This window comes from Ahaetulla prasina, chromosome 4, assembly GCF_028640845.1.
Source record: "Ahaetulla prasina isolate Xishuangbanna chromosome 4, ASM2864084v1, whole genome shotgun sequence".
NCBI lineage: Eukaryota > Metazoa > Chordata > Lepidosauria > Squamata > Colubridae > Ahaetulla > Ahaetulla prasina.
The window spans coordinates 93,002,112-93,016,774 of NC_080542.1; the positions used below are offsets into that span (position 1 = coordinate 93,002,112).

The 14,663-nt window shown below is 41.2% G+C and overlaps 1 protein-coding gene across 2 annotated transcripts in view; it reads right to left on the reverse strand.

Annotated features, from left to right (window-relative positions):
* The window catches only part of RBMS3 (RNA binding motif single stranded interacting protein 3), a 783,951-nt gene that overhangs the window by 11,099 nt on the left and 758,189 nt on the right, over positions 1-14,663 (reverse strand). The window contains exons 13-14 of one of the 2 annotated variants that reach the window (XM_058180900.1): positions 14,340-14,420; positions 405-532 (exon numbers count right to left, since the gene is read on the reverse strand). In XM_058180900.1, coding sequence (XP_058036883.1) covers positions 405-532; positions 14,340-14,420 — 209 coding nt within the window. Of the gene's footprint in view, positions 1-400; positions 533-14,339; positions 14,421-14,663 lie in introns of those variants that run through there. The other variant, XM_058180901.1, reaches the window with a different exon arrangement.

The window sequence follows — 14,663 nt, forward strand, 5'->3', positions numbered from 1 at the left end:
ACACCTCTATCACATATTTATCACTCAGTCTTAGAAGGCTGTAGCAGTTCCCTTCAGCACAATCTGCACTGTTACTTTCAAGAAAGTCCCATCTAATTAGATGGCCTTAATATGTGAAAAGGATTATGATTCTTTATATAAATTGAAATAGCAGCCATCCACTGTTTAATGTTGTTTGATGACAAACTTTTATCTATGTTTATCTGTGTATCTATATAGACAGCAAAAAATACATGTAATTTATGTAACATAAAATAGAAAATGATTGAGCCTATTTTTCACATCAATTCATCAATTTCACATAACCATCAATTCAATGGTTATGTGGATATTGACACTCTTAATGAATCTGGAATTGTGTTTAAGAAAAAAATCTGATTTTTGTGGAATTAAAATCATCTTACTTTGACTGTTGGTATGAATATGCAGATGCATGTTCACTGGATGTTTCGACAGCCATCTGTTGCTGTTGACCACTGGATTCCTGTGATGAAGGTGCTACTGTCTGTGGAGAGGTTTCAGCAACTACACCCTGAAGAACATAGAGCATCTTATAGTTTTGACTATGATCGGCAACTTATAGAATACAATACAGCACTTAACTATCTTCATTATTTAAAGGGCAGTTGTACCATTTTTTTTATTTTGTCAAGTCTCAGATATACTAGGAGTCATGGGTTGCTAAACTATTTATTTAATCAAATTTATTGCCTTGGTTACAATCACAACTCTATTATTAGGATATCAATGTTATAAAGTTTTAAAGAAAAGCACACTATAGTGCCACTTTGCACCAACTGCTGGAACAGCTTATTTTTATAATTTATTTATAATTTATATTTTTATACCGCCCTATACCCTGATATACTCTCGACTGCTATCATTTAACAAGACAGTCTCATTTGGATTTCATCAAAAGAAAATTAAAGTTATTTGTTCTTTTAGTGAAATCAGAATTAAACAGTTCAATAGTAAGCAACAACAAATGAAGATGGAAAACCAGGAAAATAAAGATGTTTTCTAGTTAACTGTGCACTGGCAGTACAGGTAGTCCTCAACTTATGATCACAATTGAGCCCAACATTTGTATTGTTATGGGAGACATTTGTTAAATAAGCTTTGCCTGATTTTACAGTCGTTCTTGCCCCAGTTGTTAAGTGAATCACTGTAGTTGATAAATTAGTAATCCGGTTGTTAAATGAATCTGGCTTACCTCTGACTTTGCTTGTCAGAAGGTTGCAAAAGGTGATCACATGACCTTGAGACAAAGGAACAGTCATAAAGATGAAATAGTTGTCAAGCATCTGAATTTTGATCACATGATCATAGGGATGCTGCAAAGGTCGTAACTTTGAAAATGGTCATAAGTCACTTTTTTCAGTGCCATTGCAACTTTAAATGGTCATTAAATGAACTATTGTAAGTCAAGGACTACCTGTATGCCAAATCTATCTGCCCACTGGGAATTAAGTTCAATATTTGTGCTTAGTCTGGCACTTAGACTAAGTCCTTTTCCATGAAATCAAGTTAGTTAAGCTTGTAATAGCTAACAGACAAGTACAGAAATGAAACTTTTTCAAATGTGACAGGTTTGTCTCATCCTCAGTCTAAGAGCAACCTTGCTATTAAGAAAGAGGATCTTGGGGAAGGAGGACATCAGTTCACTGGGTAACCTGATTCATTGAAAAGCTTTAAGAGATGAAAAATTGAAAAGATGCCTAGCACTTGTTCGTAGAAAAATGAATGAATGAAATTGTCACAGCTATGGTCTCACATTTGGGAGTATACACAAATTATAACAATAGTACCTTGATGAACGTATCTTTTCTTTTCTTTTATGTACACTGAGAGCATATGCACCAAATTCCTTGTGTGTCCAATCACACTTGGCCAATAAAATTCTATTCTATTCTAGTAAACCATTTCTGCTCTTGTTGTTTCTGTATATTCCTATCCAGGAACTCTGTTCAGAGTTACTTGAATCCTTCTTGAAAGGAATGACCTGGAAGATTCCACTGCTGTAATATATTTGTGACATTCACATATGTCCTAAATTAAATACTATTCTGATAGATTCTAGTGAGATGCCTGAAGTGATGTCTTAAAAAGTAATCTGAGATTCTTTTTGAGATTTCTTGTAGGCAGCTAGAGGTTGAGAAATGCCTCTTTTGTGAGTGCAGTTGGATTTAGAAGTGACAAATGTCTCTTTAATGATTGGGTACCATTTTTCTGAACTGGTTGAGGCTACTAGTGAAGTCATCATCCAAGATGCAGATAGATGTAATCAATATGCAGGCAAACGGTATATTTAGACCCTCAGGTGACCAGGTAATTCCACTGTGGTTCTGTTTTGATATCAAAAGAATCAGGATTTATAGAGAAAAGTTCTACTGTATAGCAAGCTGAGTGGCTGCGGTTTCATCAATTCAGGTAGTCCTCGACGTAGGACAATTGAGCCCAAAATGTATATTGCTAAGTGAAACATTTGTTAAGTGAATTTTCCCCCATTTTATGACTTTTGTTGCAACTGTTATTAAGTGAATAATTACAGTAGTTAAGTTAGTAATACAGTAGTTAAGTGAATCTGGTTTCCCCATTGACTTTGCAAAAAGTCGATCACATGATTCCAGGTCACTGCAACCATCATAAATATGACTCCGTTTCCAAGCATCTGAATTTTTATTACGGCACCATGGGGATGCTGCAACAGTCGTAAGTATGAAAAATGATCATCTCTCTTTTTTCAATGCTGTTGTAACTTTGAATAGTCCCTAAATGAACTGTTGTAAGTCAAGGACTACCTGTACTGTTTCTGCGAGACTTAACTATTTTAGTATTTAGTTGTATTTCACCAGCCAGAACTCAAATGTAATTTAGGATCTTCCTGGACTCACAGTTCTTACTCAAAAAGTAAGAGGCAGATATTTACCTGAGTTGGTAATTTCTTGATTGGGGTAATGTTTAGGGCTTGGTTACTGATCTGATATTAATTCTGCTGTTAATCTCTTTTTATTTGGGCATTGATTGCTGGTCAAAAGTATTTTGGTCTTTTTCATTAGTTTTTAGCTTCTTGGTTGCCTCTTTTGAATGGTATGTAGATATTTTTATCTCTATATGCCTACTGATGGCTGATTTGTCTGAAAGTCAAGATTCCAGGAATTCTCTTGTGTTTTTGGATTTAGCTTGGTCTAGAATGCTTACAATTTCCCAGTTTAAAGTATTTAACCATACTTTATCTATCCATGTGTCATGCAATTCAGGCATTTTCACCATGTCTTCTGACTAGTAATTTGTGTTCATGGATGCACTCTCCTAGTCTTCTGCCTGTCTGTATATAGCAGCTGTTACAATCCTTACACTGCAGTTGTATGTGACCCCTGGTTTTTCTTCTGAAGCTACTGGGTCTTTTGCTTTACTTAGGATATTTTGTAGGGCTTTAGTTGGTTTGTTCTATGCTGATGCTATGTTGTTATAAGTCATTTTAACACTACTAATATTAAAATACTAATATTGCTTTTATTGCAAGATTACAATAATAGCATCTTGCAAGTTTATTTTTATTTAAGTAAATTTAAACTGATAAAACATACTCAGAAATAATGACTTAGTCTGAAATGTCCCTAATTAATTAAAAAAAGATCTAACACTTACCTGATGGTTCTACATGCATGTAAATTAGGAAGGGACCCTATTGGTTGAGATCATGTATTTTAATCTGAGGAATGGTACTAGACACGATTGATGTCAGTAATATTTTAATTTTAAGTTACATAACAGATAACTGGTTTTTATCATAGATTTTATTTGATATGTATTATTTTATTCTTGAATTTTTAATTGTATATTTAGTGAGTGTTTTTTTTTTAATTTGTTCTGGACTATGGCTGTAATAAACTTACTTACTCCAAAAAAGATCTAAAAGTCATAATGGCAGTTCAATGAGACTTTAAATTCAGTGAGACAAAAGCATTTCTTCACAGATAATCTACATCTGATCTAGGAATTCACTAGCTCAGTGCAATGAATTGAACTGAACTTTGATAGAGAACAGGTCTTTCAGGGGATATTAGCTCAATATTAAGTCCAGATTGGAGTAATGCCAGCAGCGGGGGAACAACATGGTGGGGAAAATATATCTTCTGATTATGACCACTCCAGAAGCATCTGATTAGCCACATGAGAAACAAAATGTGGATTGAAATGGGCATTGGCTTAACTGGGAAAATATGCTTTATATTTTTCAAAAAAAAAAAGAGAGAGAGAGAGAGAGAAAAGAAAAAAGGAATGAAGTTTGTGGCACACAACACATAATATCCATCTCATGTTTTATATAGTAATTTAGAAACATTTTAAATCATATAAGTCTATATATAATACAATTGTAATATAGCAATGTATACATTTTAACATTGCATACATAGTTGCTAAGAATGTGACAAAATAATATGCTTATAGAATTAGTTTTCTAATGTAACAGAATAAGAGAAGGGACCTTGGGGTCTTCCAGTCCAACCACCTTCTCAAGCAGAAGACCTATACTATTTCAGACATGTAGCTGTCCGGTCTCTTCTTAAAAGTCTCCAATGATAGAACACCCACAATTTCTGAAGGCAAACAATTCTATTGGTTAATTGTTCTGTTAGGAAGTTTCTTCTTAATTCTAGGCTGCTTCTCTCTTTGATTAGGTTCCATCCATTATTTCTTGTCTTGCCTTCTGGTGCTCTGGAAACTAGGTTGACCCCTTCTTCTTTGTGGCAACCTAACAAATATTGGAACTGTTAGATTGGGCAATTGAGGAGACCCGAGACCAGGCTTGTGACAACAGCTTTTTTATTTAGAGTGAGACTTCAGCAAAAACACAGGCAGGATGTTCTCCTTTTATACACACCTGGATCAGTTGACAACCAATAGGATTTAAATGTTTTCCCGCTGAAATTCCCTCCAATGGGAACATACACAACACTCTTCCCCCCCCCCCTCCGAATGCACTTCGCCTTGGTCTTGCATATTTTAACATACCTAATCGCGTAGATAAGTAGGGCGTTCCCTGTGTCTACTTGACCTGCGCAGTTCAGTTTTGGCGGGGGAAGCATGCTGGTTGGAGGTGCTTTCTGCACCTCCCAGCTCTTCCATTGGGGCCCTGTTTTGTGGATTATTGGCAGCTATTTCTTCAAACCCTTGTGGCTTATTTGCTGCTGTGTTGGTGGTGGAGTCTAGCGGTGGACCGGAGCTGCTCTGGACACCAAAGACCTCAGGTAAGTCAACCAGTCCTTTCGGGTTTGAGTTAGCTGTTGGAACAATCGGATTGTAGTTAGGGTTGGAATTTTGGACTGTTCATTTACGGAGTTGATCGATATGCCTCTGTTTGATTTTCCTGTTTCCTATGTCTATTTTATGATTTGGGACCGGATTTTTCTACTATTTGATTGGCTAACCATGTCGTGCCTTCCGAGTAATTTCTTGCAAAAATTGGGTCGCCTATTTTGAACTTCCTTGTTCCCTCTCCTCCCCTCTGGTAATTATCTGGGAAGTAATTTGGATTGAGGCGATCCAGGGTACAACGAAGTTTGCACCCCATGAGATGTTCAGCCGGGCTTAGGCCCATGGCCGGGTAAGGCGTACCATTCTGGGCAGTTAAGAAAGTGTCAATTATTCTTGCCAGTCCCCTGGTCCCAAACGTGCTAATGCTTCCTTTGTGGCTCATACAAATCTTTCAGCCAAACCGTTTGTTGTTGGTTTGTAAGGCGCCAAGAGTGCATGGTGGATCTCCAAACTGGCCAGGTAGCTCTCTAACTGTAATGAAGTGAATTGGGGGCCATTGTCGGATACCAGGGTGTCTGGAAGGCCATGTGTTGAGAATAATTTCCGAAGAACTTGGACCACTGTATCAGTTGTTGTCAATTTCATTAGGAACACCTCTAACCATTTTGAATATGCATCGACAATAATTAAGAAGTTTTGGCCATGAAATGGGCCAGCAGAATCAATGTGGATTTGGGACCAGGGGTTTCGGGGCCGTTCCCATTCATTTACGGGGGGGGGGGGGGCTGGTCTAGACTCTTGGCATGGCGAGCACTGTGCAATCCAGTTTTCTATGTCCTTATCTATTTGTGGCCACCAAACGTAACTTTTGGCAAGACCATTCATGCGAACTATCCCCGGATGGCTCTCATGCAACATCTCCAAAACCCTGGTTCTTAATGCTACAGGTACCACAACCCTGTCTCCCCACAACAAACAACCCCCTTGTGTGGCTAGCTCATTCTGCTTATTACTGCAATCCTTGAATTCATCTGCCAATCTGCCCGTGGGCCACCCTCTCAGTACCCAACCCATGACCATTCTTATTTGAATGTTGTGGCGCAATGCTTTTGCTAGTGCTGTTGAAGTCAATGGACCCGTTGTTATAGACTCAATGAGTAGAGCCAGCAATCCCAGGGTTGGATCATCTACCAGCCTCGGGAATGGGCATCTGCTTAGAGCATCAGCATGGGTTAAGTCTTTGCTGGGGCGGTGGACCAGTTTGTAGTCATAGGCTGCCAAAAACAATGCCCATCTTGTCAGCCTAGATGATAGAGTGATGGGAGTGGGTTGGTCCCCAGCCAACAGTCCTAATAGGTGACGGTGGTCAGTAACGAGTTCGAATTGTCTCCAAAACGGTATTCGTGAAACTTCTTTACCCCAGAGACCGCAGCCGGGGCTTCCTTGTCCAGCTGGCTATAGTTCCTTTCTGGGCTGGACAGAGTTCGGGAGAAGTAAGCAATGGGTGCCTCGAAGCCATTCAGCAGCCGATGGCTAAGGACAGCCCCTGCTCCAAAAGGGGATGTGTCGCAGATTAGGACCAAAGGCAGAGTTTGATTATACTGGATTAGGAGACTGTCCTTCGTCAGGAGTCTCTTAACTTTAGAAAATGCGTCTGCTTCCTCCTTTCCCCAGACCCAAGGTGTTTTGTTAGCCAACAGTCTGTGAAGGGGTTCATCCACTGTGGCTTTTTGTTTTAAGAAAACAGTGTAGAAATTCAGGAGGCCCAGGAAAGCTTGCAGTTCTGTCTTATCCCTGGGGGTGGGCACCTCCTTTATTGCTTTAATTTTAGACTCCATGGGGTGGATGCCTGCCTGGTCGATTCTGTAGCCCAGGAATTCAACTGATGGTACCCTATTTGACATTTTTCTCATTTTAATTGAAGTCCTACGTTTCTAAATGTCGTCAGGACTTCTCAAAGTCTAATCATTAGCTGGTGATGGTTGTCAGCAGATACCAAGACCTAAATAAGGCATTACCCCAGAGATTCCTTGTAACAGTCTTTCCATCAGGTTTTGGAAAAGTCCTGGTGCCACACTAACCTCAAATTGTAAACGAGTGCATTTAAATGCCCCTCTGTGGGTCACTAATGTCTGTGCTTCTGCCATGGCATTGTCAACGGGCAATTGTTGGTAAGCCTGGGCTAGGTCAAGTTTTGCGAAAACTTTTCCTGAACCCAAAGAGTGCAACAAATGTTGCACTACTGGCACTGGATATGTGCTCTTCTGTAGGGCCTTGTAGTCTGCACAGATGCGGACAGACCCATCGGATTTGATGGGAGTTACTATGGGGGTTTCCAGTGGTGGGATTCAAATAATTTAACAACCGGTTCTCTGCCCTAATGATTTTTTCAAACAGCCAGTTCATCAAACTGCTCAGAAAGTTAACAACCGGTTCTCCCGAAATGGTGCGAACTGGCTGAATCCCACCACTGGGGGTTTCCCATCAAGCATGGTTGATGGGGACGAGGATTCCCTGCTGGACTAACTTGTCCAGTTCCTTATCTATTTTGGGTTTAAGGGCAAAGGGGACCCTCCTTGCTTTTAGTCTAATGGGTGCTATTCTGGGGTCTAGGTTGAAGGAAATAGTGGTCCCCACGTACTTGCCCAAGATTCTGGCGAAAATGTCTTGGAATTCATGAAGTAGGTCGTCCTTCATGTATTGGCAGTTTGCTTGAATCTCTAGCACCCCGTAGAGACTGATTCCTAGGGGACGGATCCAATCCCAGCCCATGAGACTTGGGAGGCTGCCTCGCATGATGGTGACTGGTAGCTTCTTTTTGTGTTGCCCGTAAACAACATTTACGGTGGCAATGCCATCCACAGGAACTCTGTTCCCTTGGAAGTCATGTACTCGCAAGTATTGTGTTTGTAGTTGATTCCTCTTTATGTGCGGCAACAATTCTCAAACTGTAGACCAGGATACGATGGTGATGAGTGATCCAGGTCGATCTCCATCTTGATCCGCTGTCCGTCCACGGTGACCATGGTGTATGTTTTTTCTTCTGGTTTTGTGCCAGCGCTGCCGATGTTGACTTGGTTTGAATTCACAATCTTTTTGTGGTGGCCATTTTGTTCGTGCTTGCGCAGTAATGGCTGCTGGCTAGCTGGCCGCCATTCTCCCCGATCTCTTTGGTGGGAAGGTTGAATTGGTACCGTAGCCCTGCAGACGGTACCAAATGGCCTTTCTTCCTGCAGCGGCGACATGTTGCATCACGGAAACGGCAGTTGTTCCTTTGATGGCCTCCCCGCAGCTGGAGCAGGCGAATCTGCTATTTCGGGGGGGGGGACAATCTGTTCGGCAAACTGCTGCTGCCTCGGTTTCTTCCTCCCCCTTGTCAGTTGAGCTGGTACCTGGTGGCTCTGCTTGGGCAGACTCGTAGTGAACTGGGGCAGTCCATGTGGCTGCCAGAGCCTTGCTTGCCCCTGGCTGTTGCATGTTTGCGGCAGCTAGGTTGGACAGTTCATACCCCTTAGCTTCATCAAACGCGATTTGCAATGATAGGTTGTGCTTCGCTAGGAGTAGTTGTCTTAGCTGGACATCCCTTATGCCACAAAGAAACTGCTCTAGCAGGGCTTCATCTAGGGATTGCTTGTAGTCAGCCAAGGTGGCTGCATCTCGAAGCGCGGCGATGAAGTCGGTGATTGATTCTCCCTCTAGCTGGAACCACTAGCAGAATTCGTACCGCTTGGCATATTTCAATGGGGCCGGTGCGTAGTAAGATTGAAGTGTGTCCTTTAGGATGGTCCAATCCTTGCTGGACTGGTCTAGGAGACAATAGGGCCGACGCCATTCTGAAAACCCTCGGACCACAATTGTGAAGGAAAAGTGCCCTTTTCCGATTGTCCGGCAGTAGGTGGTTGTCATTTGCCTCGAGGAAACAATCGAATCTTGCCATGAACATGTCCCACACCCTTCAATCAAACCCTGATTGAAGGGTCTCAAATTGCTTGCAGATTTAGCCATCTTGGTAGCTACTCAGGAGGGCTGGTTCTCTTTGTCCCTGGTCCGTGCAGCTGGCCTGGGTGGTTCACCTTCGTTGCCAATGTTAGATTGGGCAATTGAGAGACCCGAGACCAGGCTTGTGACAAGAGCTCTTTTATTTAGAGTGAGACTTCAGCAAAAGCACAGGCAGGATGCTCTCCTTTTATACACACCTGGATCAGTTGACAACCAATAGGATTTAAATGTTTTCCCGCTGAAATTCCCTCCAATGGGAACATACACAACAGGAACACTACTATCACATCACTCCTAGTCCTTCTTTTCTCTAGATTAGACATACCCAATTCCTGCAACCATTCTTCATATATTTTAATCTCCAGTCCACTAATCATCTTTGCTGCTCTTTTCTGACATCAAATCCTTTTTAAATATGGTAACCAAAACTGGATGCGGTATTTTAAGTGTGATCTTACTAAAGGTTTATAAAGTGGTACTAATACTTCATGTGATCATGATTCTATCTCTGTTAATGTTTTTTTGTTGCTGCCTCACACTGCTAGCTCATATTTAAGCAATTATCCACTAGGATTTGAAGACCCTCTCATAGTTATTGCTATTGAGCCAGGTTTCACCTAATATGTACCTGTACATTTGGTTTTTCTTGCCTGTGTAAAAACCTTATTTTTCTCTACATTGAATTTCATTTTGTTAGATAAAGCCCAGTGTTGTATGTTGAGAGCCATCTGAACCTATCTTCTGGGATGTTGGCTATTCCTGCCAATTTAGCGTCATCTGCAATTTGATGAGTTTCCCTTCCCTCATCTGAATCATTTATTAAGCTGTTGAAGAGTACTGGCATAAAATGGAATCTTGTTTATTTCCTCCATGTAGATATAGCTCCATTAAGGAGTACACATACAGTGCAGTTTGTCAGCAGTTGCAAATCCATCTGCTGTTGATGTTGCCTGTCCCTCATTTTTTTAACCTTAGAACCAAGATGTAGGTTTTGGTCTACTTTGTCAAATGTCTTATTGAAATCCAAATGTTCTACATCCACCACATTTTTCTGGTCCATTAATTTTATCACTTTGTCAAGAACAAAAAAAGATTTATTTGGCATGATCTTTTTTTGACAAACCTGTGTTGGCTTCTGGTTATAATTTTGCTTGCTTCTAGGTGTTCATAGATCTGTTATCTTTCCCAGTATCTCCCAGCTATTGATGTCAGGCTGATTAGTTTATAGTTTCCTGAATCTGGGCTGCGTGAAGACAGATGCAAAGAATGAATTAAGCAGCTCTGTACTATCTGTTACTTCCTTGTTATCTTCTCTCATTAATGGACAGGTTGTTCCCTTGACTTTTTCTTGTTTTTGTAAGTTGAAAGAAACTTTTTTGTTACTATTTTTGACATTTGTTACAAGTCTTATTTCATTCTGAGCCTTAGCTTTTTTGACTTTATCTTTGCACGTTTGGGTTATTTGTTGATATTTTGCCTTAGTTATGTGTCCCTCTTTCCATTTTTTTGTACTTATACTTTTTGTCTTTCAGTTTATCAGAGTATTCTTTGCGTAACCATACTGGTTTCTTCTTGGATTTCTTGTTTTTCTTTTTCAGTGGTATTGATCTGTATATATTTTCAGAGTTTCCAAAGCTTCTTGAGTTACTTCCTCCTTTAATATTTTCATCCCTGGAATCCTTCCCAAGCTCCCTCTGTTAAAATCACCTCTTTTAAAGTCTACTGGTTTTATTATGTTATTTATTTATTTATTTATTATTTGGATTTATATACCACCCTTCTCCTGAAGGACTCAGGGCGGTTTACAGCCTAGTAAAAAACAAAAATCACAAAAATATAAAAAACATTTTTAAAAAAACTAATTTAATTAGGCCCAGAAAAACTAAAACTCTAATAAAATCCCTATTAAAACTAAATTAAGCCAGCCTTGCGTGATGGAACAAAAATGTCTTTAGCTCGCGTCGAAAGGTCCGGAGGTCGGGGAGTTGTCGTATCCCCGGAGGCAGCTCGTTCCAGAGGGCAGGAGCCCCCACAGAGAAGGCCCTCCCCCTGGGGGTCGCCAGTCGACATTGTTTGACTGACGGCACCCTGAGGAGACCCTCCCCATGGGAGCGCACGGGTCGATGGGAGGCAATTGGTAGCAGCAGGTGGTCCCGTAGGTAACCCAGTCCTTTGCCATGGAGCGCTTTAAAGGTAGTAACCAGCACCTTGAATTGCACCCAGAAGACCACCAGAAGCCAGTGCAGCTTGCGCAGGAGAGGTGTTATATGGGAGTTTCGAATTACTCCCTCTATTACCCGTGCAGCCGCATTTTGGACCAGTTGGAGCCTCCGGGTGCTCCTCAAGGGAAGCCCCATGTAGAGAGCATTACAGTAGTCCAGGTGACGAGGGCATGAGTGACTGTGCATAGGGAATCCCGGTCTAGGAAGGGACGCAACTGGCGTATCAGGCAAACCTGATAGAAAGCTCCCCTGGCGACGGCTGTCATATGCTCTTCTAAAGACAGCCGTACATCCAGGAGGACGCCTAGATTGCGAACCCTCTCCATGGGTGCCAGTGACTCGCCCCCAACAGTCAGCAATGGAGTCATCTGGCTGTACCGGGATGCCGGCATCCACAGCCACTCAGTCTTGGATGGGTTTAGTCGAAGCCTGTTTTTCCCCATCCAAACCCGCACGGTCTCCAGACACCGGGACATCACTTCAACGGCCTTGTTCGGGTGGTTAGGGGTGGAAATGTACAGCTGTGTATCATCAGCGTACAGATGACATCTCACCCCAAAACCACGGATGATCTCACCTAGTGGCTTCATATAGATGTTGAACAGAAGAGGCGAGAGAACCGACCCCTGTGGCACCCCACACACGAGGCGCCTTGCGGCCGATCTCTGCTCTCCTGCCAACACCGTTTGCGATCAGAATCAGATCTGATCTGTGGTCAGAAAGATAGGAGGAGAAATAGAATGTTCTATTGTTTGTGTTTGTATTATACTGAATTCCAATATGACATGATCAGTCTTTCCCAGTTCTGACCGCTTCAACCCCTTCTATCACTTCTTTTCTGTTAGTAAGAATTAGGTACAAGTTAGCTGTTCCTCTAGTTTCCTCTTCTACATTTGGATGACAAAGTTGTCAGACAGATTGGTCAGGAACATGTTGATCTCTCACTTGATGCAGAATTTGTTTCTCAGTTGATGTCAGGATAGTTAAAATTCCCCATTACGTTTGTTAACTGATTAACAAAAAGCTATCTATTTCTTCTGTTTGGTTGGGTGACCCATAGTATAAACCTATGACAATATCTTTTTTCCTTTTATTTTGACCCATATGCATTTTAGGAGGCTTTCATTCATGGTTTTGTGCATTTTGTAGAGGTGCAGTAATCTCTTACATATACTGCAACTTCATCTCCTCTTTTATTACATCTGTTTCTTTTGAACAATTTGTATCCTTCCATTATTACATTCCAATCATGAGTTTCATCCCACCAAGTTTCAGTAATGGCTATTATATCATACTTGCCCTCTTGTACTAGTTCTTCAAGTTCACCTTGTTTGTTCACCAGATTTTGAGCATATGTGGTTAGGCATTTGAGTCCTTTATCGCTCACCCTAGGTATGTTCCCTATATTTCTACTTTATATCTGAGTTTTTCTTCCTTCCTATCACTCCCTCTCTCATTGTTTGATGGTTGTCTTTGGGTTAAATTTTGGGATTAGGTCCTAAAGATTCTAAAGATTGGTCACCCTGCCCCCTCTATTTATAAGAACCCAAAATAGTTAGATCCCAGTTCATCAAGCTTTTAGATAATGTTACAAAGTAACAAGAAAGGCTGCTGAGTAAAAACTGCTATATTGAGAAAAGGGTGATCTTGGAGGCATAGGCAATAATACAAAGTTTTTGTTGTTCCTAGTATTTAAATTTTACTTAAAGAACAAAGACTTTCTTAACTATTAAAAGAGTGGTAAGTGAATCTACTTTATGGAAGACAGAGTTGGGGACCCAATTATCAAGCCCATCCTGTATCATATATATCTATGTATGCCATATATCTTTGGGTGAAAAGTAGCCTGGAGTGAAGTTGTGATGAACCAAACATACATATACAGCTTTAAAAACGAACATGGCCTTTTGTTTCTCCTCTCTAGTAATTGCCTAGAAGGCTTTATCAAGGTGAAGAGCAACAGAACCCAGATGATAGTTCTTTGGGCAGTTTGTGAGCTGTAGGACCAAGGACAAGGGCTTCCTGGAACTTTAATCATCAGGCTTCATTTACAACAGGGTGTAAAACTCTATTTCATTGAGGGCCACATCATGGTTGTGTTTGACTTCAGGGGGGTGGGGGGCGTGGCCAGGGGGAGCATGGCCAGCTTGAGGAGGAGCCTGTGGTGGCCCGAGCGCTCTGCCAGTAAAAACATGTGGAGCCCTCCCGAGCTCTGTTTCCAGCTGCAACGGCCTCCTGCAACCCTCTGCCAGTGAAAATGGAGCTTGGAGGGCCACATACAGCCCTCCAGAGTTCAGTTTTTGCTGGCAGAGGCACTGTGCTGGCAGAGGCACCGTGCACTGGTCCTCCAGGTTGGCCTCGTGGGCCAGGTCTAAGTACCCTGTGGGACGGATCCAGCCTGCAGGCCTTGAGTTTGACCCCTCTGATTTACAGAGGGAACAAATCCTTCATTGGAAATGAAAAAGCACTTAGTCAGTGGGGCATCCTCCAGGTTTGCATATTAACGAGGGAAGTTTTTCTTTTTTCCAAGTCCTGTTTTGTTGTAGCTGTTGGCTTTAGCAGTTGCTACTAGGTCTTATCATTGTGGTAAAATAGAATCAAAGTATTCTTTGAAGCCTTTTTTCCTTAGTGTTTGTAGTCTAAGAAATAGCATTTGTGCCATTTCCCAACCTATGAGCAAGAAGCTATCCATGGAATATTCCATCTTGTCTTGGATGAAAGCAAAAACCAAACGTGTACATATTTCTTCAATGAGATTTTTTAAAAAAGTGAATTTTTCATTTGGATGAGATTTTTATCCAAATGATTAAAACAATTTAGATTTTACCTGCATAAAAATATACAAGATAGACTTACTTCAAGAGGGACAGCTGTTGGAGGCACAGGAGTGTACTGGGGAATATAGGTCCCTTGCATAGGTGCAGCAGCCGTCATATACTGGAAGAAGAAGAAATGTTCATTATTGTATAACTAGAAGCATCCTAAAATTGGAAAGGAGTACAATCGCCTTGGTCAGTCCAGTTAAAATATTCTGACTGACAGCTATCTAGCTTCTACCTGAACCTACTAATGCACAGGAGCTGTTCATCTCTTGGGTAACTGATTCTGTGTCAAACTGCTCTTGCTGTTAGAATGTTTTTCTAACATTCAACCAGATTCTGACTTCTTATAATTTAAATG